At 47.4% G+C, this 23,688-nt stretch overlaps 2 protein-coding genes across 2 annotated transcripts in view; one reads left to right on the top strand and one right to left on the bottom strand.

The window, feature by feature from the left end:
• Positions 1–43: 43 nt before the first annotated feature.
• The window catches only part of LOC122372217, a 33,965-nt gene continuing 10,320 nt past the window's right edge, over positions 44–23,688 (bottom strand). Inside the window, exons 2-4 of the mRNA XM_043349136.1 lie at positions 2,505–2,674; positions 1,594–1,707; positions 44–722 (exon numbers count right to left, since the gene is read on the bottom strand). Coding sequence (XP_043205071.1) covers positions 482–722; positions 1,594–1,707; positions 2,505–2,674 — 525 coding nt within the window. The 3' untranslated portion in view covers positions 44–481. The remainder of the gene's footprint in view (positions 723–1,593; positions 1,708–2,504; positions 2,675–23,688) is intronic.
• The window catches only part of LOC122372213 (putative ammonium transporter 3), a 37,744-nt gene continuing 36,016 nt past the window's right edge, over positions 21,961–23,688 (top strand). Inside the window, exon 1 of the mRNA XM_043349129.1 lies at positions 21,961–22,087. Within this exon, the coding sequence (XP_043205064.1) occupies positions 22,051–22,087 (37 nt within the window). The 5' untranslated portion in view covers positions 21,961–22,050. The remainder of the gene's footprint in view (positions 22,088–23,688) is intronic.

Below are 23,688 nucleotides of genomic sequence, written 5' to 3'. Positions count from 1 at the left end.
ACCACTGCCGTCGCCCGGATTCCACGTCTGCGATACAGTCACGGAACATGGTTGCTGTGTATTCTCGCCATGCTGAATGCGACATTGATACCGCAATCAGCGCTATATCTCACATATTTTCTCAGGAAATGACATCGTGGAGCCAAGGATACATGCGGACGTGTACTTGACATATTGAACGCAGCAAGCTAACGTATTCAAAGCGATAATCTAAAAACCTTCTCGCGAAGCAGGATGGCTAGACTCAAGTGCTTTCCTTGATAAAACACTTAGCAAGTTTTCTATTCTTTAAATGCGTCGTTTGAATTGACAGTGACAGCATAAGCTCAACACTTACATGGCGTGAGGAAGCTGTCAAAGTATCGCTTATTCACTATCCACGATCATTCCGATCTGTCAGCAGTCGTCTACGGACGATACAACAGCGCGCCAATGCCCCCTTCCAATAGACAAAGTCAGGTCAAATGCACAGCGGTTCGGTTCAAGCCAGCTGCGCCTCCAGACGCTCCAGGTCCTGCAGTGTGTCTAGCCGCTGCTGCTGCTGACCAGTCTGCCGGTCACGCTGCTCCTGGTCCTGTCTCAGCCGGTCGAAGTAGTTGTAGCTCGTGAAGAAGTCCACAGAGGCGTAGTGCTGCTCCGACTGGTCGCAGGGCATGGCGGCCGGCGTGACGCGGCAGCTCAGAGTTCGCTGGTCGAACACCGTGCCGTTGTTGCAGAAAAAGCTGTTGGTAGGGAAAGACAAGCCGATTAGACTGAGCGTGGCCGACTCGGGCGGTGCTCGATGGTATGACCGCCTGCCGTGAACGAATAGCTACTAGGTTTAACATCGAAACGGGGTTTAATGGCAATCTGGTAACTCTATTTGTTACACTATGACACAGAGGCGGATCCAGCTCAGAGTTTTTTTGTGGGGGGGGGGGGGGGCAAACCATAACAATTTTTCGATTCTTTCCATGCATCGTCCATAGGCGTAATGTTAAAATTATGCCGCTTGGGGGGGAATGCCCATTTTGCCCCCCCCCCCCCTGGATCCGCCACTGCTATGACAGAATTATATGCACTATGCCATCAATGTTTTGTGAAGCATTTGTTGTGCCAGTTTCAAACGCATAACACTAGGGCTAGAGACAAATACACTTGACAACTCATTAATATACGAATAAGAATCGTACAAGAACCGATAAGAAGACACAGCCGCTAATTTTAGTCAAGGACCAAAGCCGCTTATGTTCTCAACTCCACGCCTATCCACGGTTCTCCCGTGTTTGAAGGTCGCTCAACTGTGCTACAACTGTGTTATAACGGTTTAGACATGAGTGTTTGGAGGCGGCTCGGTTTGTTCAGGCCATCCTCCCACTTGGGTTTGATGGAGCCCACCTTTTTTTCTTTATCTCACCTTTTGAGTGCATCGATCATCTCTGATCCTTGTCAACGGACATCCTGTGTCTGAGCATCAGCCTCATGCATTTGAGTGCTTCTCGCCTGTGCCTCTGAGCATGGATCTCCAGTCACGTAAGTGTTTCCCACCATTGTTAGAGTGCTGTTCACCAGTGCCCGAGTATCGACCTCAGTGTATTTATGGGTGCCGCTCACCTGTGTTTGAGCATCTGCTGGGCTCCGTTGGTCTGCAGAACCGGGGTGCAGATGTGGAACACCTGACAGCCAGTCTCCATGTCGGCGTAGTAGCCGTACGGCCGGCCGTCACAGCTGCAACACCGCAAACACGAGATCATGTCAGAGAAACTGGCCAAAAGGGTGCGTAGAGCATTAGCTGACGTAATACCCGTAGCTGCCGTGTGTTCAACCGCAAGAGCTTTGCTGTACTAGTGAAGTGAGGGCTGAATAACCATCAATCAATTCAGTGGAACTTTGCAGGCTGCTATGCTACTAGCTCAGGGAGCCAACAATCGTTCCTCGTATTTCCTCTTGAGAATTCATGCCTATTTTAAAATAACCTGGCAAACTATTGCACATCTCTATGGCATTTATCTTTGAATATTTCATACACCTAAGATAAAACATCAATAACTGTCAATACACATAATTATACAGAACAAAATGGTTTATCGCAGGTCCGTTTGGGACTGCACTACACCTAAACTTACCCTAGCGGATGCTATGTTTGAAGTGGTGTCCTACGATGAACCTGCCGAGCCAATGTCGCAAGCCGATTCCAAGAAGCGTGGCGAGCGGGTGTCGTCGGTTGACACGCAGCCCCCCCCCCCTCGAGTGTTATTTGATCACCGGCGGACGTACCGGGGAAGGGCACGGTGACGTAACTAGATCGACCTATAGCGGACGATTATATAGTAGGCGTCGTCAGTGTGGCACGTTCCCCGCCCTCGGGTAGTTCCGCTTATTGGTGGGACTTGAGATGCTAATTGGATGCTAACTTCTTGGAATGTGATCACCAAGCCAATGCCGCTTAAAAAATGTAGCGAACACGCAGCGAGTAGTGCAATATCTGTGTGCATAAATGTGTTAAAATTAGTTCGGGCACTGACCTGAACTGGGTGACGGACCGGTCGCCCACGACGGTCCCTCCTCCTGCCGGGAGGGTGCTCTGGAGGTCGCCGACGGTGTCCGAGCCAGCACCGCCTTCCAGGGGCTGCTGGAAGCTGTTGGTCGCTGGCTGCAGGTGCTGCCCCGAAGACTGCCGGTTCGATTTGTCGACCTGCGACGGTGGAGGACGGGGGATGTATGATTTCGTGGCAGTTTTCCTCGTGCGTAGCTCAGGGCGGAACGCGTCGCGACTGGGAGTGACAGGAGAGGGCGTCGAAGTGGTGGGTGAAGGAGAGGATTGGCGGCTGATGGCTTGATATCGTCGCCCTCGAATTTGCTCCGGACTTGGCTGAATAGCTTGGATGCGAGAGAAGCCTGGAGCGAGGATATCTTGTACTGCTGCACTTGGAACTTCAGCACTTGGCTGCTGTGAGACTGTATCTGGCTCGCTACCTGGCTTTGGCTTCCTGGGGGACGCTGCAGGCGCCTCAACCGTTCTTTGCAAATCGTCGCGAGGAAGATTATCGTCTGTTGTGCGCTCAGCGACTCCAAAAGGCTTTTGCGTACTGGCCACAACTTTTGGCTCCTTTCTGAACACAGCAAACGCATCGGGAGAAACCTTTGTTATGGACGGAATGGTAACGGCCTTATCTGCAATTACAGATGGCAGCCTTTTTCGGATTACTTTACGAGTAATCTTTGCTGGTCTTCGTCCTCGGCCGTTGCGATTCCTTTCCTTGGTAGCTGGCTGGAGTGTGGCTACTGCAACAGCTGGCCAAGAAGTGATGCTATCTTCTGGCTGAGCCTCTGCGGTAACTGCGGGACTCTCCGAGGTGGCAGCGGTCTGCAGTGACGCAGGCTTGGTATCTGGCGATGGTGATGGCGTAGCGCTAGCTGACGGCAGGGGCGCATCTGTAGTAGATGATACCTCGAATGGTGTCGTGGTGGTAGGCTGTTGGAACTCAGTGGAAGTCTCTGCTGGATCGGGGGCGACAGTTGCAGAGGTGATTTTGCGGGAGGTAATTGGCGTAACGACCTTGACAGCCTTCTGGCCTCCGCGACGCTTGATAACCCTTCTTCGAGTGACCTGCCGGAATGGAGACTTGTCGGACGAAGAGCCGATAGTATTAATTCCTCCGGGACCACCGCTTGCACCGCGAGCGCGAGCTATACGGGGTCTAACGTCCAGGGGCCTGACAGGTGAAGCACCATCCGAGCTGAAGTCCACTAGTGTTGTTGCCTCTTCTGTCGGTCGTCTGCGAGCCTTTCCTCTCGCTTTACCGTTCGTTCTGGGGGAAGGAGGGCCCCCTGTTGACGAGCTGGTCACAACTTTCCTAGAAATACCAGGTGTGGACGATTTGTCCGGGTTTCTAACACGAACGCGTCTTCGGATAACTGTTGGGGAAGCTGCGGCTGCACCATTGTTCTGCTTGCTACCGGAACTACCAGTCCGAGAATCGGCATCGCTCAAGACACGCCCTCGTCGACGAATTACTTTTCGCTTAAGGGGGATAACTGACGATGCGCCAGTGGATCCATCAGCACGTGCAACGCGAGGCCGTACGAGCAGCGGCTGCACAGAGGGCACTTCCGGTGAGGAGGCCACCAATGCTGAAACACTTCCCAGCGGACGCCTACCTCGCCGCTTTTGTGAAGGGGATGAAGTTGGGTGAGCAGCTGCCGAGTGATCTTTCCTTCCGCCTACTATCCTACGTCTTTTGATTGGCGTTTTGGAACTGTTGGGGGAGGAGCCATTAGGTGCCGTGGTTGAAGTGATAGCTGAAGATTTGTCTTTGGAACTGAGACTAGGTCCCCGCCTTCTAATGATCTGTCGGCTTCTTGATGAGGCGCCGGCTGGGCGTTTGGACTGGGAAGACGAGCTTGGCGCGTTCTTAGTTCTCTTGATCACTCGCCTCCTGACAGGGCCTTGGAGAGATGATTTAATCTTTTTACCGTCTGAAGCACTTGCTGTTACTGCTCTCTGCCTGGCCTTAGTGTTGGCTTTCGTATTATCTGGTGTCAGGGTCTCGACAGTTTGAACTTCATCGTTATCTTCTTTTTCTGCTGCCGAGACATGGCCAACGACACGCATCCGTTTTCTCATTATCTTTCTCCGATGCTGGTTACCGCCTGATGCAGACTCTGCTCCCTCCTCTTTTCTCTCAACACCGGCAGGTACCGCATCATGGTCCGCGGACGGCACAGGCAGGTACCCGAGCTTTTCAGAGGCCTCGATCTCAGGGAGCGAGCCGCCGTCTCCGGCAGCGCCTGGTGCCGTGGACGTGTTAGCCTCCTCCGGTGAGCCCTGGCCGCCTCCTGCGGTGGCCAGCAGCAGGAGGAGAACTGCTGTGAAGCAATGAAAAAGGACAATGTAGTGAGTGAAAGGTAATTATTCGACCCATCCTGTTGTTTAATTTGAGCATTAATTAGACATGCTTAAAACATTTTCCCGAATTTTATGGGCAAATTGCATCGTTATTTTGCCTCGCGCTATGAATTGTAATTCATTTGTCAAACTAATTTTCTGTGTAGAGCGACCGTTTTATTCCTCAAGCTATTTACCAGTGCTCAAATAATGTCATGTGCCGGAGGACAAAGCAATGATGTGACCCGTTCCCTGTCTGAGATGATGAGGGCTGGAGAAACATCTTGTTGCCTTCTGACGCGATTGGCCCAGTAAGAGGTGCGACTGTGACAATTATGTATGTGTAACAGTACGAGTATATGCAACAATCCATGTCGACCTACAAAAAAGGCTGCTTACTCGTTCCAACCATGCTATTCTCTCGTCAAATCGTCTGCTGTCATCTATGTCTGGAAGTTCAATTAATAATTATGCATCGGTTCACTTGATGGAGTTCTATAGCCTTGGATTGAGCTGTACAATCTGTTTATGTAAACACTGCCCAAGTAAATACTTCAATAATTCGATATGAAGCGTATGCTCAGGCATAATAGAGATCCTAACAATACACGATCATATAATTTATGATATCAATATTCAAAATATTTATGGGTCAGCTAAGTTACACTTGGGGCATTCCAGGACGATTCAACAGGTGCATAACACCCGACCCCCTCAGATTTGCTTCTAAATTGCTGTACAGGGTTATTCTGTGCCCAGAAGCCGAATCTGAAATTGTCAGACCCGTAGAAGCAACAGTTTTTGAGTTATAGCATTGGGAAATTTTGGAAAGTTAAAAAACATAATTGTATTTTAGTAGCTATATCTCTTCGAAAACTTTTATTAAACTATAAAAATTATACATATTTGAACTCGCCACATCACAAGCTTTCTGATGGTTTGCAAAAATTTTCAAAATTTTGAATTTTTTAATTTTCCGAAAATAGTTCAAAAATTTATTTCAAATTTTTCAAAGTGTGGCCAGTTAAATAAAAATTATTTTTTTAGCTTTTATTAATGCTTAGGGTATTGGGAAACTATATTGTGAAAATTGGAGATAGGTATTTTTTATAAATATTTTATTTTATTTTTTTACTTTCTCCATGTAAATATACCATTTTGCTTTGATATGGTGCCGACGGTGCTATCTCGGGAACGGATGATCGTAGCGCGCCGGACGAGGCGGCAATGGAAAGATCTCAACGAGATGGATCTAGACATTGTCCGAATGTTGTTCTTAAAGGTCACGGGTCAGGTCAAGGTCAGGTCAAAGACCAAAATTCCAGGTTCTCATTCCCCGGCTGCTCCTGAGGCACATTCATAATGATGAAGCGATGTGAAAATCGCACAGCATGCGTCCAACATATTTATAAAGGCGGTGCCAGTAAATATGCAATCACAAGGTGAGGTCAAGGTCAAAATCAGGTCACGAAAGGTCATGATGAATAAACAGGGATTAGGGACATGCGACACATGTTTTATGGGTTATTTTCCGATTCCAAGTCAATGGTGATGGGCATTTGACCATTCGGAACCAAATCAGGTCAGATTAGGCCAATGCCGAGGTCAATGTGTAAAGTTGCTGTTTCTATGTCGGCATTAAAATACCTACCTAATAAAATTGTATGATATATGGCTATACTAGAGTAATGAGTGAAATGAAATGAATAATTTTTACATTTGTCTCCGTTTCCAAATTTCCATTTGGCCCATCCCGAAACCTATCGCTATATCATCTGCGCCTGTGACAGACCAGTCTCTGCGAGCTCGGCTCGCTCGAATGAGCCTTGGCGCGGTGACAGACGACGCGCCGGTCCATGCAGTCAAAACAGCACAATAAAATCATCGGGTGCCATAAACGCATAGGGTGACGTTGGTCGCTGGTCACAGCTGCGCGGGCCAGTTGCGGGATGGGGACTCCAGTCTTCCGAAAGTCACCGCATGCGACAGTGCGTGTGAACCGTTCGTGCTTGGAAATGTCACCACGTGCAGCAAGAAATTACTGCCAGGATCCGTTTGATTGTCATCATCCGAATCGAGTGCTGAAAGGAGTTCAGAGAGTATCCGCAAGACTAGTGAGTGAAGTGAATGACGACAGGGTAGGAACTGGTGCATTTTTATGCGTTTTCTTGCCGGAAACGACTGCTTAAAGATCCAAAATGTCTACCGCCAAGAGAACGGTCATCGCCGATCCCTTCGAGCAGCCAGCAAAGGTCACCAAGTCTTCCAAGCGACAATGATCCTGCCACTCAAAGGAGCTCATCACTCGAAAGTGAAGTCGCGAGGCAAGAAACGAGCGAAGTCCTTCACCTTCTCGGAGAGATGCCACTTCGACCTAGTAAGAAAAAGTGTCCATACTGTTTTCGTTATTAAAGGTAGTGTGCCAGCTTTCTTGGACCGTATGGAGTTAATGGCCCAGATAAGGAGAACCGGATTTTTAGAACTTATCCATACCTTCAAAACTCATGGAAACGTCTTAAATTCATCAAATTTTGAGTACCCCAGTGCGAAATTCGCCCCGACGGGTTGTCGGTCGTACCCCAACCACATTTCACACCACTATGAACAATAAATGCACAGACTGAAATCGCTATTACCGATATGCTCATCCAATCAAGTTTCGATAAACCCGTTCATCATCATCTCCTGCGGTTTCGAACACGCCTGTTAGGTGGCTTCTGATGCTCGTCGAGGTCGGAATTTCCAAATACGCGTGGTGCGTCGGGCCGCGCGCTCTGACTTCGGCCAAGAAAAGTGCGTCAGCTGATCATTGTCATTTCTGCCACTTGCGTGTGGTGAAATGGGGTCATAACTTATAAGACGGCTTTTTCATATCAAATATTTTACATAAAATCATATTTCAAACCATAAATAATGTTCGACAGCCAAATAAAAGAAACAATACCAATACGGGCTTACAGTTTAAGGCTCGACATTGTGTTGTCTACGATTAGACAGCTGATAACTCATTCCCGTACGTCGTATGGTCGTAACACTATAATGACCTTTGCTTATTGTCACAAGTGCGCCGCATTCGCGATTGTTGCCCGACGCCTGTTTGCAGGTGAGCCCACTACAGTTGTTATACATATCTAAAAACCGAAAAACTTTTAGGCGAAAAAGGCACTATTCCAGGCCCATTTTTGATTTTTTTTTTGCGATATTAGGTAAAAACAGAAGCTTCTTATCCTAGGAAAAATAAAATGGGAAATCTTTCAAAGGTGGCACACTACCTTTAACCCGCGCCCCGTAGGGCTACCGGCGGACCCTACCACCCGTAGGGGGGGGAGGGCCGTTTCGCCCCCCCCCCCCCCTAAGATCTCGGAAAGTTACCGGCCGATTTTCAAAATTCAAACGGTGTTCGATAGCCCCACCCGGGAACTACCTTGTGACCAAATTTCATTGACCTAGGTCAAACCGATGACGTCACAGGTCAGGTCAAAGGTCAGATTTTCACCGTTCACAGGCAATTCAAGAAATGTGCTGTGAAAGCGAGTAAATTGGTAATTTATTGAAAACCATCGATGGTACATTGTTCGTCAAACACATACTTTGCTACCTGAGGTCACTGATACCAGGTCAGGTCACAGTGAGGTCAGGTCACCGGGGGTCACAATATGAATGTGTCGTGTGATACATGTTTTATGGTCCATTTTACATGACAAATGCGATTATGTGGGTTAGGCAGCCTTTGGGGCCAGCCTAGGTCACGTTTTGGTGGAGGTCAGGTCAAGGTCAGGTCAAATTAGGTCAAATTTCAAAGTTGATATTTTGCATAAAATGGGTATCGATTCGATGCAGCTCGTCACGGGGAGTCTAATGGTGGTCTTCGTTTTGCTCTACGAGTTCTAGAATTGCCAAAAATTGAGTTTGAAAATTTGACGTCATCATTTTTGAACAGTTTTTTCGCTATAACTTGGCTAAAAAACGAGGTATCGATCTGAAATTTGGTATGTAGATAGAAGACGGTAGGCACTATCACATATATTCCGGTTTTTTCGAAACTCAAAAAACTTTTTGGATTTTTTGGCGAATATATCCAAAAAAAAAGTTTTTTTGATTTTCGGGGGTCAAAACTCAAAAAATTTCAAAAATTCGAGATAGCAGTTTTCGATAGGCGTTATCACAAGTGTATTCGCGGCCATTGGGGCGACGTAAGAAACGAAGAAAACAGCTGGCCCCAAGAACTTTAAATTATCAAATAGCATGCACCTTTTCCTTGATATGTAGAGAATTTACCATTAATTGTTAGAGAAAATTGCATTTAAAATCTTCCATTTATGCTTTTTTCATCGTTTGCACAGTATGTTCTTTTACTAAGCTAGAGAAACACTAATTAGAAATAGTTCCCGCATCATCAAGAACAATAGGGAAGGCTTGAAGTGAATACAATAATCTAAACGGTTTTGTAATCCATGTGAAGACACTTCTAAAATTGCCTGTAGAATTATTAAAGGCAAAAGTTCAACTTTTTCACAAGACGGATGGCTATAAACCTATTCAACGTGTGACAACTCGGCCGGTATATCGTCGCCTACAGCCCAGCTTTCCCTAGTGACCGATAGAGGCGCTGCTATCGATGTCCGCCCGTGCCGCCTAACGTGTAGCCCTGTCAATTCTACACCTTTTATGTCTTGATCATTTTTCTGTATCTTCAAAGCTGTAGTCCTGACAGGTCTTCTCGCGAAAGTCTTTTTTCGGTCGAAAATGACAGAACATGACGTCACTCTGACGTCATTTGTGGCTAACCTATCATAGCCTCTGGAAAAATTTTTGGTCACAATGTGTAAAATTAATGCCCGGAGGGGTCCTGAAAGTTTGGTGGCGATATCTCCAGCCGTTTAGGAGATATCGACCGAAAAGGACAGGGGGGGGCCGTTTCGGCCTCCCCGCTACGGGGCGCGGGTTAAGAGTCTGGGATGTTTGATGACATTATGTTGATGCCGTACCTCATTTAATTCCACCCAACATTCCAAAAGGCTCTGATTCCACGACTGAAGGAAACAATTCCGTCTTTGACTAAAATCAGATACTTTTCAGACGGCTCAGCAGCACAGTACAAAAACCGCTTCAACTTTTCAAATATCTGCGCTCACAAAAGTGACTTTGGGCTAGACTGCGACTGGCAATTTTTTGACACCTCGCACGGGAAAGGCGCATGTGACGGCGTGGGAGGCACCGTGAAGAGAGCGACCGCTCTCGAGAGTCTACGAAGGCCCACAAGGGAGCAAATCACAAACGCGACCGAAATGTTTGAATTTTTAAGTGACAAATTCGAGACTACAGTGAACTTTGTATTCGTGTCGAGGGTCGAAGTCGAAAAAGCTGCAGAACACCTCAAGGAGCGTTTCAGCAAAGCGGTGGCAGTGAAAGGCACGCAGAGTCTGCACTGCTTTATTCCGGTCAACCACGAGACACTGCGAGTCTCAAAGTTGTCAGGAGGACCAGGCCGGCTGGTGAAAGTGCACCGCAGTAGGGCACCGAAAAGACGAAAGTGAGCCCGCGTAGACTTGCTAGCACCCCTGCCGTGTGTCTGTATGGTGGCTGTCTGTGCTCTGTATTGTTGGTGATATGTGTGCCCAATACATTTCAACGAGCTGGTCACCAAAATGTGTGTTGTATTTCCTTCGTTGAACAAGGGATTGGTTGACCTGACCGTGACCTGACCTGAACTGACCTGTTTTTGTCCCGAATCGTCAAATGCCCTGTGCCCATCACCATTGACTTTGAATTGGAAAATAACCCATAAAACATGTGTCGCATGCACATTATCCCTTTTTATTCATCATGACCTTTCGTGACCTGACCTTGACCTGACCCGTGACCTTTAAGAACGACATTCGGACAATGTCTAGATCCATCTTGTTGAGATCTTTCCATTGCCGCCTCGTCCGGCGCGCTACGATCATCCGTTCCCGAGATAGCACCGTCGGCACCATATCAAAGCAAAATGGTATATTTACATGGAGAAAGTAAAAAAATAAAATAAAATATTTATAAAAAATATCTATCTCCAATTTTCACAATATAGTTTCCCAATACCCTAAGCATTAATAAAAGCCAAAAAATAAATTTTATTTAACTGGCCACACTTTGAAAAATTTGAAAGAAATTTTTGAACAATTTTTTGAAAATTCAAAATTCAAAATTTTGAAAAATTTCGCATACCATCTGAAAGCTTGTGATGTGGCGAGTTCAAATATGTATAATTTTTATAGTTTAAAAAAGTTTTCGATTAGATATAGCTACTAAAATACAATGATGTTTTTTAACTTCCCAAAATTTCCCAATGTTATAACTCAAAAACCGTTGCTCCTACAGGTCTAAAAATCTCAGATTCGGCTTCTGGGCACAGAATAACCCTATACAGCAATTTTGAAGAAAATCTGAGGGGGTCGGGTGTTAATTTGCACCCATGAGCTGTTGAATCGTCCTGGAATGCCCCACTTATGATATTTACCAAGAAGTAGAAAAATGGGCCAAGAATAATCCGTAGATTAGCATGTCATCTGCCAACGAGCATGTAGCCTACCAACAAGATTCCTCGCGTGCAGCGGTTTGCAATTGGCTCTTTATATTATCAGATTGATTAAGTCGGATTTAATCAACTGCAATGGCGATTTACGCTGAAATTTAACTACAACTTATAATTTCAGACCACAAAGGTTATCTGATGCTGTTATCTTGTCTCGTGTTTCCCAAAAGAGCTCTGCGGCGATGCTGAGCCCGTGCCACTCCGTCGGACGTTAAAACGGAGCTGGTCTATCATTAGCCTTGCACAATACTCGGCACAAGTTCATCGAGCCGGATCCATCATGCAGGCCGTGAGCCCATTCAATCCTTTCAGAGAACTAATCGCGCCCGATCCTGAGCGGACCCGCCAGAGTGCTACCTGGCACGGTGGTCCCGCTTACGGGAGCGGCTCGGTCTAGCCAGACCACCTCAGCGGCTTCGGAACACCTGGTCTCTGATCAGAGGGACGGGAGCCGATCCACTCCCGTGTCCACACCGACAAACTCAGTGGTCTCCTAGCAGCCCGAGTGCGCCGCTTTGGGTGAGTCGCTCTCCACGCGGGGTCAGTGGCCATTGAGACGGCGAGAAGCTTACTAAGGAACGAGAACCTTTCTTATGATGATGCACTTCTACTCACGTGCTCTTAGAGGAGCCATCTCCGGCCGATGCGCGCGCCGGGGAGCCCGCTGACCAACTGACCGTCCTGACCGGGAGGACGCACCAGGGCAATACGGTCACCCCTGGGCCGGGGAGGGGCTGCAGACCCGGCCCAGTGGAAGGTCGACCGGGTGCAGTGGGGTCCGGTGGACCGTCTGCAACCCCGGCGCGCTCCCACGGTTGACATCCTCTACATTCACCGGCACAGCTCGCGGTCACAGACTCCCATGATGTGGTGGGTGGTGGTGAAACTCTCCTGTGCCCAGGTCGGCGACTTGTTTTGGTGCAGCTTGAAGATGTGGCTCCACGGCGAAGCAAATTCGGGTGTTAGTAACTAAAGAGGTAGCTGAGATCTACATTCCTAAAATCGTTCTAAATTTACCTGCAATTTATCGACATTCGCGGTAATTTGTCGTCTCCGTCAAGTCCGATAACAACGGAAGAACGCAACAAAAATTATTCGTGTCAAAGGCTACCCGCTACAGGGAACCTTTTTTTCTCCGCACGGTGCAATATCTACAGTCGCACGAAACAGTTGTTTCTGAGAAAGCATCAATTTAGCTATAAAATTATTACAGTATACCGCTTGCAATATATCTCAAACGTTAAGTGTCTAAGACATTCATCAAGCGTCCAAACGTGCAGCTCGAGGTCAGCCTCCGCTCTCCAAACAGCGTGCTGTATTGGATACCGACGTGCATCACTAATTTATCACGCATTTCTTTATGTTTCTCCGGTGATTGGTTTAGCAGCCTGCCGTGCACTTTCACGCGAGCCTTGAGCCGGGCGTCAGTTCCCAGGGCGTGCGGTGCGACCCACGGCAGCGCCTTCCCACGCACGGACGGCACTGCGGTCCAGGGCGTTTTTACCAGACCATCTCCGAGCAAACACCGACAGAAGTGGCCTCTCCCGCGGTGCATTTTGCAGGCTGCGTCCTGATGGCACATCTTCGGATACATACCTGATGTTTTGTGTTGTTAAGAGCTATGTTGAAATTATGTTTTCATTTGCTCCCGAGGGAATAATATATGCTCCCGAGGGAGCATATATAATTTCCATACTTGATTTTTCTTTTTTTATAAAGGCTGCGTGTAAAATATTACGTATAACAACTGCATAATGCATATAATTGTGCAAATAACATTCTTTTATACGGATGATGCTGTTCCCTCTGTAAGCGCTTTACGTGAAAATAAAGCTCAGATGAACGTCTTATTTCTTGATATCCATTTTCACTACACGACAGTGCAATTATTTAAAGACTAAAACAATGATGACTTTCATAAATCATACCAAGGTTATAGAGCGTAAAGATAAGAAATGACGTATCTCTAGTAGATGCCCGTTTAGCGACTATATTCGTAAACTACGTAGATGCTAGCATGTTTGCCATTTAGCAGCTCGTATGTTGAATTAACTGTTTTCGGGCGTGAGCTGAGCTGGCCGCTCCTTTGGTGCTTATTTCCTCACTAACGCGCGCACATCCATCGCTGCGGCGCCGGTCGGGACCGGTAATAACTCGGCCCAGAGACGGATGGGCGATCGGTGCAGACTTGCGAGCCCCGCTCCAGCTCCGACGGCGCATCGAGTCGCCGTCGGACGGTGACCTGGGTAACGGCCGCTCCGGCCGCCCGACTCCATCAAACAGCAGGCCAGATCAGCAGTGGAGGACATTCCAAACTAAATACTTCCTTCTCGGGGCCCCACCCAGGCAGCCGTGGAAGTTAGTTTCAATGCGAGCACGTCCCTCCAGAGCCAGTGATCATTCCCTGGAGCTGGGTGGTCCGTCTCACCGGGCTACGGTACTTTACAACGGGATGGTTTCGGCCGCTTCGTGTCACCATCCGAAGTCTGATCAGTGTAGCTCAAAACAATGCCATTTTCCAATGTCCTTCTATCATTCTCTCATCCAATAGCCTGAAATGGTCTCATTTGACCGTTTCAAACAGTTTCATTGAAACAACCGACACAACCAAAGCAAAAGTACATAAACTAAACAAATGCATAGTGTTTTTTTTTATAAATGTTGTAAAGTAAATAGTCTTTTGCCTTACCGCCAGTCGATCCGTACCCAATCGGTGTGCCACTGAGATAAGCGTTCTGACTTCTGGCCAAACACTGCAACTTGGCTCCGACCACATATCTGATATAACAGGGGTGCAGTGGCACCCAAAGCGACTCATCCAGACAGGTGAAAGCCGCTTATTGTTTTCGAATAGTTGTTTTCTTATGAAGACTGGTCTTAGTTGTCTTACTGCACTGACAATTGAAAAGCATTACACAAAATTACAGAGCTTTTGGTATCATATATCTTGATCACTGCACGCGTAGCTTTGGAAGAATTAGCGAAGGCGATGCCCCCTCCGCAACGCCGCGCGTCTTAGCTCTTTTGGTTTACCAGTCCTGCGCCGTTTAGCGAAAAACTGCCAAAATCGGAAAAATGCGGAAAAATTTAGCAACATGACCTCTATTGACCTAATCATTCGCCTGAGCAAACGTTTGAGCGTCATTCGCCTGTTTACGTTTGAAAGAACCTTTGGAAAGCTATCGATTGTTCTTCCCGCATCTTTCTAGCTTTCGTAGTTTTTTTTTTAGATAATCGAGGGTGTGGCCGGATACCCCCTTCCCCAACGGCGAAGTTGGCTGCGACCCACCATGCAGGGTACGGGTGAAGGTGAGTACTGGCGGGCAATCACTAATGGAGCGAGACGTAAGTGAAGACACTAAGCCAGCTGACGTCAGAACTGCCAGACCCGCTGAAAATGGTCTGCTCTACTCATAAACCACCACACGTCAACAATGCGCAGAGGCACAACTTGAGTACACAATCATACGCGATGACACAAAAACAGTCGTACAGGACAACCACTACACTAAGAGCAACGTTCTGTCCCCATTTTCCATCACGGTGAATCTGCCCTTATTAGAGTCAAGAAATGTGAGTGGCATCCTTGGAATGGCTTGTTATGTGACTAAACAATTCCAATGTAGCCAGTTAAATAGAAGAAGCCATCATGGGGAAAATGTCAAAAGCTTATCATTGTGAATATTGCGGTCAGTGATCCCATTTGAATACATAGCGTCTATAGCTATGGTCAAACTGAATGCTAATCACGAATAGTACCTGGAATTTACTGCCCTGGTCAATTATGATCAGCCAGCCGGGGGTCAACACTCAGCCAAGTCTCACTAGGGGAAAGCGGGGGCCTGGGGGACAGCACGACGAGGGTCGATCTTTGGGTATCAACTGTTGATGCTGGTATGTACGGTCGGTCAAATGTATATAATACCGCGCAGGGTCGGCCGTGGTTATTTGGAGTCGGTTGAGCTGCTCACCCATGCTGATCTGCAGCAGCCAGCTGACCAGCTCTATACCGAGCTTCTCGTCCGCTGAGCTCGGGCCGCCGACTCGTGCCGAGCTGCGCCAGCCGCGCCCGGCCCGGGACCACCTCTGCAGCTCTGAGACCGGCCGGCCGCGCCGCCTCTCGATGGCGGCCAGTCGACAGACTGCCGACGGCACTGGCAATTAACTACACACCAAGATTTATACCAGCTTCTAGAAGATTCAATTCAGATGTGACCTATGGATTTGCAACACGCGAAAATGAATAGCTCATGTATTCAGCTCTGATCATGAAAGATTATTACATAAAGTAACTAAGTGTGAACGTATCGTGTCGTTGTTGCGCCGCTGTAAGTGGCATGCCAAACCATTGTAGGCATAATGAATCGAAGCATAGATGACCAGTTCTTCTATAACATTTCATCGGGTGCAACGAAGCATTGGTTTTCTTGATAATTAGATGATAAAAATTGGCTTTTAGGGGTAATGATAGACAGAATCGATGTCGATATCGATATCGACTCTTTTCCCCCAGACACGACCTCCACTGCATGAAGTGCTTGCATTTCCAACATCAATGCAAGTCGGTGTCAATTTGTCGTACTTACGCCTCCCATGCCCAGGTAAATGATCATTCCGATGGTACATCACCGCACTATTATGTTGAAGCAGCCATTTGAGAAGCATCTCTTAATTTAAAAAGAGTCGGTGCAGTTGGATGGGAAACAAATATGTAAGCTTTCATTTCTAACGGAGTGTGCACCAGAGGTAGCAGATTTGCACTCAAGTATGTACGTATTGGGTAGGTGGTCTGCAATTGTGGTTGATCAATTCATATCCAGCACAAACCCGCGGATGCCCGTGGATGCCAGCTCTGTGCTGTAAGACCCCATACAGAGGGAGGGCCGGTGACTGGTCAATGAGTTTTCAAACTCACCACAGTGGTGCCTCCAATGTGATTTGTCATAAAGTCGAACACAATACACCGGTTTATACTGTTTCATTACATGTAAAATCGCACAGTTCAGTCTAACTGACGATTGATATGCCTACCGACTATTACGGGTCCCATTGCACCCAGAATTCCCCGAGGAGTTGAATGCCGGCCGCCATTTTTGCACCTCGCACAGTGCAGTTCTGAGTGCACTTCACAGTGCACTTCTCTCTCGTGCTGTGAGAAGTGGACACTTTTACGGCGCTGCATCCCCGACTGGGAATTTGGACACGATGGGCACCAAACATGCTGTTTAGTGTTTCTCTGTCTCCAACTTACGGTTCTTGGTTTCTCACAACACTCACACTAACGGTCCGCGGTAACATGGGCTACCTATGTTCACCTCCTTAGAAAAAGAAAACCTTGTGCTACATGAGCATCATGCACATGCTTTAACCCGCGCCCCGCTGGGGGGGGGGGGGGCAGAATCTGCCCCCCTCCCGTTTTTCGTCAATAGCTTCTAAACGCGTTACGCCAACGACGTCAAACTTTTAGTACCTTATCATACATCAATTTGACACGTTCTCTGAAAATTTGAGCGAAATTCGTCTGAAACTTTTTGAGAAATTGACGTTTTAGTGACGTCATGTTCGCCATTTTCGCCTCAAAAACGGAAAAATTTCAAACGCCGCTAACATCTTCATTTTTTAAAGGTAGTGTGCCACCTTCCAATGATTTCCCATTTTATTTTTCCTAGGATAAGAAGCTTCTGTTTTACCTAATATCGCAAAAAAAAATCAAAAATGGACCTAAAATAGTTTTTTTTCGCCTAAAAGTTTATCGGTTTTTCGATATGTATAACAACTGTAGTGGGCTGACCTGCAAACAGCAAACAAAAAATAATTCCAGGATATTGAACTATTTAGAGTGTCCGGATCCTAGCAGATCTGACTACGACAGCGTCGCCCGACCTCGACGTAGGCTGGTAAGCGAACCTCTAGTACGCATTCCCCGTCGCCAGAGGACACTGATGCAATCGCAGACCAGGGTCCTGTCTCACCGACGCTGCCAGCGCGCTGCCAGTGCATTTCACGAGCTGACGTCATACTTTGTGGTAGTGTTGGAGATGCGAGTTTGTTGATGTCTCCATGGAAACCCAATTTGACACGTATGCTGCTGCTGGCAGCGGCCGTGAAACCTAGGGCCCTGATGCATTGGGTGTTACGTAATCCTAGGCCAGAGGGCGCCATCAGGCATCCCGATGCTTAACTCAACTACAGACTTGAGCTTGAGATTCAGTAGTCAGTGATTCAGTGGTGCATTGAATGAGCCACTTTTTTAACTGAGATTGCAAAATCCAATAAAAAAAAATCGACGCAATCCGACGAAAAGAGCACGATACCGGGACAAGACTGTGTTGAAAGCTATTACAGAAAAAAGTTAAAGTCTGCAAAAATTACGCTTTAAGCCACTCCGCTTTCCGATCGGAGTCTTAAACATTGAAAGTAGCCGTTTTCACGACGGGCTATTTGACAAATCCACCAAATTTGGCCAAGCGTGCACCAACTCTCTTTTTCAATAATTACCTTCATATGATTATGCACGTACCAAATGCGTAACAGATTGCCATCGTGAAAACGGCTATTAACCCGCGCGGGGCTGGGGTCTCCAGCCGAACGCGCGGGGCTGGGGGGGGGGTAAATTTTACCCCCCCCCTCCCCGTTATCTCCCGAACTAATGGTCCGATTTGGAAAATTCAAACGCCAATCGAAAGATCTCATCACGAACAACTAAACACATGTACGTCATTTAAAGTTTGAGGTCAAGGTCAAGGTCAGGTCAAGGGTACAAATTGCACGTTCCTACAGTATCGGCCTTGCACCGTAGTTGCCGAAGAATGGAGTCATGGACTGAGACTGATTGCCCAAAACGTGTTCTTAGGCTACCAAGACAATATTCGTTGCATGCAATATCAGAGGTCAAAGTCAAGGTCAGGTCAGGTCAGGTACCAAAAACAAAATATAGGAAAGGGCATGTGCGGCACATGTTTTATGGGTCATTTTACGCATAGAATTCAATAGGCACACTCAATAAAAGATATGGACCACCTCTGGATGAATTTCAGGTCGAGGTCAGGTCAAGGTCAAGTCAAGGGAGGTCAAATTTTGAAGTTGGTTGTTAAGGCCTAAAAAGGTGTCTATCTGATGCAGTTTTTCACGGCGAGTCGAATGGTGCTATTTTGGTTTCCGTACAAGGTCTAGAACTTCCCAAAAAAATCATAATTTCAAAAAAATTTGTGTGTCGTGACGTCATGAAATTTTGAATAACTCCCACATTTTTGAACCGATTCTTCTCAAACTTGGTATGTAGGTGCACATAGACCACTTCTCTGACATATAATCCGGGTTTTTCAATACACCCAAAATTTTGGATTTTATAATTATTTTTCCCAAAAAGTCAGTTTTTTTAGAAAAAAAAATTGGGCCAAAATCCAAAATTTTCAAAACACCGAGATGGCCATTTGATAGACAAAGTAGAATTGCGTATAATATTTTTGTTACGTCTTGATTCCTTTAAAAATGAAGATGTTAGCGGCGTTTGAAATTTTGCCGTTTTTGAGGCGAAAATGGCGAACATGACGTCGCTAAAACGTCAATTTCTCAACAAATTTCCGACGGATTTCGCTCAAATTTTCAGAGAACGTGTCAAATTGATATAAGAAAAGGTACTAAAAGTTTGGCGGCGCTGCGTGTCGCCGTTTTTGAGATATTGCAAAAATTCGCGAGGGGGGTAAAATTTACCCCCCAGCCCCGCGCGGGTTAAAGGTCAAAATTGAGGACACGCCAGCGAAAGGGCTTCTTAAAAACTATAAAAATCGTTTTCACAGTTTTGTATGTCCAATTCAGTTAAGAGTCCGATTTTTAAAAAAGTGACGAAATCGACTGAATTTGACCTTTTATAACGACGACTCTTGTGATCTGACTTTCGACCTGGCCCAAAAATGACTGAGGTCCGAGGTGCTATATGTGGTCGCATATCAGAGCAAACATCAGTTGTTGTTTTGTTTTTTTAGATCTTTGGTAGGCACGGTATAAGTAGGGTAATTGACAAATACGATACAACTTCAGACGGAGAACCCCTCCCTTTGAAAATTGGCTTCACTGTCGCCTTTTTCCACTGGGTTGGGTATTAAGAGCTTGGATAGTGGTTCGGTAATATAAGCAGCAGCCATTTCTATAAGACGTACAGTTCCTTTCGAACGCCGCATTTACTGTGCATGCTCGCATGTGTCGCTACTTGGTTCAGGGGCGGAATTTGACGGGGGTATTCAGACATTCCCCTCAGTAGGGTATGCGAATCCAGAAGCAGGGTGCGGGCCAGCATTATCGACCTCGCAAGTTTTGAAATTTGCCGGGGTAGAATAGACTGACTTCGAGCTGCGAGTCCCCGCTTCTTGACAGATTTGCAGTAGAAAGGAGCAATGCTGAACGTTCTGCAAGAAGTGCAGAATGCAGATGCCATCATGCTTTCAGGCCAACACTTTTGTGCATTCGACAAGACAATGAATACAGCACACTGTAAAGTAGGGCTGCCGAGTCGGAGTCGAAATCGGAAACGGAGTCGGGTCGCCAATAATACACCGACTCCGCAGATCTGCCAGGGCTGGGGAGTCGGAGTTGAAGCGAGAGTCAGTCGGAGTTGACAGTTATGCCCGGAGTCGGAGTCGAAATCTGAGTTATCGGGAAAACCCATTGACCCACAGCCCAGCTGTAAAGTGAATATATTCCACACGTGTTCAATATGTCACGCACGCATCGTGACCGTACAGAATGATGTTCCACCCTTCACAAAAGAGCTTTAGACAGTAAGGCTTGGTGGTGCCGTTAATCACGCAAATAGGCGTGTCATCTTTGCGTGGGGTCACAGTAACAAGTTGTCATTTAACACATGTGATGCGGCACAGCCTACCATACCACCAACTAATTGCCTGTAAGAGATGGAACATCATCAGTTATAGTTAACTGTACACTGTACAGTCTCTCTTAAAAGTACCGCGCAAAGTGACGGTGGATCCATCAAGCCTGACCGAGGAAGGGCCTGCTAAATTTGAGTCACCGAAACAATTGAAATCCTCGTCCATTCCCCAGGTCAATTGGTTCGGTGATTTTCAAACTATAGCAGGCCCTTCCTCGGTCAGGCTTGATGGTACATACCTACAATACAAAGGCATTAGGGAATTATATTGATCACGCCCGGCATGATTGAATCCCATGTCCACTGACCAATGTGAGTGTGCCCCTTGTGCAGCCAGGCCAAGCCCGCGCGGGTGATAATCAGTCAGTTCGGTCGAACGGACACTGTTTGAGCCGCCATCTGTTCGGTAGAGTGTCGACCATTTCGCTGTACTTAGAGACTTGAGAACACAGTGCTGTCGGATAGATATCTATCGATCCCCAGTTTCCAGCTCCTGGCGACCACTGTGACGACCTCTGCGTCTTTCAGGCGAGTAGAGCACACCGTAGGGTGATGATAGCGCATAGTGTGTCCACCAGGTCAGAGCGTGGCCGTCCCTCCCTCTCCCTGTCTCGCTGAGGCCATTGGGGGCGGCTGAATAATGGCTATCGGCAGTGAAGGAGCGGCCGTGGCCGTGCGCGCTCAGCGACGGTGCGTGACACCGGCCATGCGGCTTTAATGCCCGCCGCACGGTCCAGAGCCGGTCAACAGGCTCGCATGCCCGACCGTCCCCCGCCCTGTCGATCGGAGCACGTCCGACCTTCCAGAAAATTCACCGGACCATTCACGACCCATGCATCTGTAATACGCGTGAATTGGTTACGTGACAGAATCGAACACAGCCGGCTATTCACCGAACTCTGAAATCGAGTAATCAGCTCTTATTCACGTTTTAGGCCTTCAGCAGTGCATTCTTGATTGGCCCTCTGCTCGTTTAGCGCAGCTCTAAACTGGACCGCCAGTTCTCAAGCACTTTTACCCTAATGACCCACAGAGGCCTTGTGCGCACTGCCCATCCTTGTCGCTTGGGCGGCCTCGATTGCCAAGTAGCAGCTACTAGTTACACGAAATGGCTCCGATTCACACCATTCCTGATTGGCCGGGAAACACGAAAATACTCCAGCTGTGTTCGGCATAATGTCTCCGGCAGCGTCAAATTGTAAAAGATAACTGCAAAAAAGCAAATGATGCAATGTATAAGGCGCGGTATCCTGGTACTAGGGCAAAGGATGTGAATAAACGATAGCTATTTCGTACAAACAAAACTTCAGCATGACGAGATACCAGCAGCTCGCCGCTCGCAGTGACCCGTAAGGGAGCCAATGTTACGACCTTGCTTTGAGTAGCAGCAGTTAGGACGACAGCCCTCAGGTCAATCGCTTTTGACGGGTGACGATTCACACCCGTCGATCTCTGGTCGATGGTCGCCATTTCGTCCAGATGCCTTATGCACGGGGCCGCCGCCGGTCACGGCGCCCCCGGGCCCACTGCAGGTAAATCATGCACGCCCCGATGATGATGGGTGGAGCGGGGAGAAGGGGGGAGGGGGCGGCGGGGTCGGGGCGGGGCGGGGTCGCGCCGCTGACCCCGGCCACTTGTGCCGGGGACGGCCGCAGCGTAGGAGGCCACACGGGCGACTGACCTGCCCGAGCAGCCAGCAGCGAGGAGGGGACGCTCAGAGCCATGGAGCAAGAGGCCAGCCTCGTCGACGTGGTCATGGGTGAGTGCTGCCTGCCGTTGGCGCTGTTGGTTGTCGATTTGTCACTGAATCACATGAGTCAGCCAGGGCGGGAGAGCATCTGACGATGCGGAAACAGGTGGACCTCTTAGAAGGCACTAACTCTAACTCTACTTATTGTAGGTCATCACCAGTCACTTGATGACAAGTCTAGCAGTAGCACCCTAGCTTTGCTGGCTGGGCTACAACTGGATATGTAGGTAGGTAAATCTGGGACCGCGTGACATCTGCTGACCTCTACTCGTATATAGGTCAAGTTCCATGCTGGGAGCGCGGCCGAATGGTTTGTACCACAATATTCTTTACTCCATGAGTTCTGTCTTGTGTGAGTTCCAAGTCGATCCGAGTTGTCACTTGTTTTGTTACTGAGCTGAGACCAGAATAAGGTCTATGTATACCTACTAGAGATGTTAACCCGCGCCCCGTTGGGCTCTGCCGAGCAACGCGCCCGGTTGGGGGGCCATTTTGCCCCCCCCCCCTAAGATCTCGAGAACCACGCAACCTAGCGACAAGCGGCAAACGGTGTTGGATAGCCTTATCGGGGAACTACCTTGTGACCCAATTTTATTGACCTAGGTCAAACCGATGACGTCACAGGTCAGGTCAAAGGTCCAATTTTCACCGTTTACAGGCATTTCAAGAAATGCGTTGTACAATCGAGTAAAATGCATTTCATTGAAAATCATCGATGGGGAAATGTTCTTCAAACACATATTTTGCTATTTGAGGTCACTGATACCAGGTCAGGTCACAGAGGTCAGGTCACTGGGGGGTCACAATATGAAAGTTTCGTGTGATACATGTTTTATGGTCCATTTTACATGACAAATGCGATTATGTGGGTCAGGCAGCCTTTGGGGCCAGCTTAGGTCACGTTTTGGTCAAGGTCAGGTCAAGGTCAGGTCAAGGTCAGGTCAAGGTCAGGTCAAGGTCAGGTCAAGGTCAGGTCAAGGTCAGGTCAAGGTCAGGTCAAATTAGGTCAAATTTCAAAGTTGATATTTTTGCATAAAATGGGTATCGAATCGATGCAACTCGTCACGAGGAGCTCAATGGTGGTCTTTGTTTTGCCATACGTGGTCTAGAATCGCTAAAAATTGAGTTCAAAAATTTGACGTCATCATTTTTGAACAGTTTTTTCGCTATAACTTGGCCAAAAAACGAGATATCGATCTGAAATTTGGTATGCATATAGAAGAGCACAGGTACTATCACATATATTCCGGTTTTTTTTCGAAATTCGGAAATTTTTTTGATTTTTTTTTAGTTTTTCTTTAAAAAAAATCCATTTTTTTTATTTTTTTTGTGTCAAAAACCCAAAATTTTGAAAATCCGAGATAGCAGTTTTGTAGCGCCGCTTTTTGTCTACTAGACCATATAAATAACTTTGAAATTACTTGATAACTGTAGATTTGGTGAGCGTTTCAAGATTGCATGTTTTTTGCTCATTTTTGCTCGAACATGACCTCAATTTGACCTCAATAACTCCTGACCTAAGGTGACCTAAGACTTGAAATTTGGTGTTAAGGTGTCAAATTGATGCCCGGGAAGGTACTAAAAATTTGGCGGCGCTACGCGCCGCCGTT

Source organism: Amphibalanus amphitrite, unplaced genomic scaffold (assembly GCF_019059575.1).
Source record: "Amphibalanus amphitrite isolate SeventyFive unplaced genomic scaffold, NRLGWU_Aamphi_draft 001331F_arrow, whole genome shotgun sequence".
NCBI classification, from domain to species: domain Eukaryota; kingdom Metazoa; phylum Arthropoda; class Thecostraca; order Balanomorpha; family Balanidae; genus Amphibalanus; species Amphibalanus amphitrite.
The sequence above is the reverse complement of the archived record's forward strand: the minus strand, read 5'-3'. Positions and strand labels throughout refer to the sequence as shown.